The sequence below is a fragment of the Apis dorsata genome, unplaced genomic scaffold (genome assembly GCF_000469605.1).
Source record: "Apis dorsata unplaced genomic scaffold, Apis dorsata 1.3 scaffold_468, whole genome shotgun sequence".
Taxonomy (NCBI): Eukaryota; Metazoa; Arthropoda; class Insecta; order Hymenoptera; family Apidae; genus Apis; species Apis dorsata.
Window position 1 is genome coordinate 135715 of NW_006263707.1, and position 1120 is coordinate 136834.

General features: G+C 35.6%; 1 protein-coding gene across 1 annotated transcript in view; it reads left to right on the forward strand.

Annotated features, from left to right (window-relative positions):
* The window catches only part of LOC102670853 (homeodomain-interacting protein kinase 2), a 17638-nt gene extending 17246 nt beyond the window's left edge, over nt 1-392 (forward strand). The window contains exon 20 of the mRNA XM_006619972.2: nt 163-392. Within this exon, the coding sequence (XP_006620035.1) occupies nt 163-361 (199 nt within the window). The 3' untranslated portion in view covers nt 362-392. The remainder of the gene's footprint in view (nt 1-162) is intronic.
* The last annotated feature ends 728 nt before the right edge of the window (nt 393-1120 follow it).

The window sequence follows — 1120 nt, forward strand, 5'->3', positions numbered from 1 at the left end:
TTCTCTTTCTATGTATGATATACGTACATAATGTTATCTCTCCTTATATAAAACCGTATGCGTGTGGAACGAAGAAATGATCTTTCTAAAACAAATGAATTTCATTTCCCTTTTTAGAACATTACGGAGACTTTCTAACGTTCATTATCCCGTTTTTTACAGCTCGTCTCCATTAACGTTGTATGATTCTAGTCGAGCGTTGCCACCACCAGCTCATCACAGCTCGGCCAGACCGTTACTGGCAAGTCATGCAGCGCATCCACTGCCTGCACATATGCAGCCAACAGCCGTTTACGGATTGGCCCCGCTTTCACCGGCCAAACATCAATATCAACCTTCTAGTTTGTGGTTCACCGAGTAAATTATTCCTCTGTCTGGTTTCAGAAGAAAAATCAAACGGCGCGCGAGCACTGGCTTTCGCCGCATTATCTTTACTTTTTTTTTTTTTTTTTTTTTTTTTTTTTTTTTTTTTTTTTTTTTTTTTTTTTCTTTTTTTTCTTTTTTTTCTTTTTAAGAAATTTTACAAGATCGAAAGATTACTGATCGCTACTACGATAATCGAATAAAGGGAAAAAGAGAACTCATCATCATATTTGTCGCATTCATTCCTCGCAAACGTGTTTTTTTTACTAGCAAACGAAGGGGATTTTTCGCGATACTATTATCAACTTATTGTAAACGCAAAATAAAACATTAAGCTTGTATCGTCACGAAAAAGAAATTCATGACTGAAAAGACTCGACGGAGTCTCGAGACGAGACCGTTGAAGTTGTTCTTCAACTTAACTTTTAGACAATCCGTCCTTAAACAGCGATCGCCCCCTTCAAACTGCCTGTCTGTGCTATTATAAAAAAAGAAGAAGAAGAAGAAGAAAAAAGTGGAGAATTATCCATGATTTCGATGTGAAAAAAGATATATATATATGTATATATATATATGGATCCGAAAGTCGATAGACTGATCGCGTTTGCGTCGCGTCCTAATGCTTTCATTAGCGTCATTTGTCGTACGTATCCATTGTGAAACGTTGTTGTCTTTTTCCTTTTGTTCGGTAAATCGTAAATATTTGAACGAAAAAGCAAATGAAAGTAAAAAAAAAAAAAAAAAAAAAGAAGAAGAA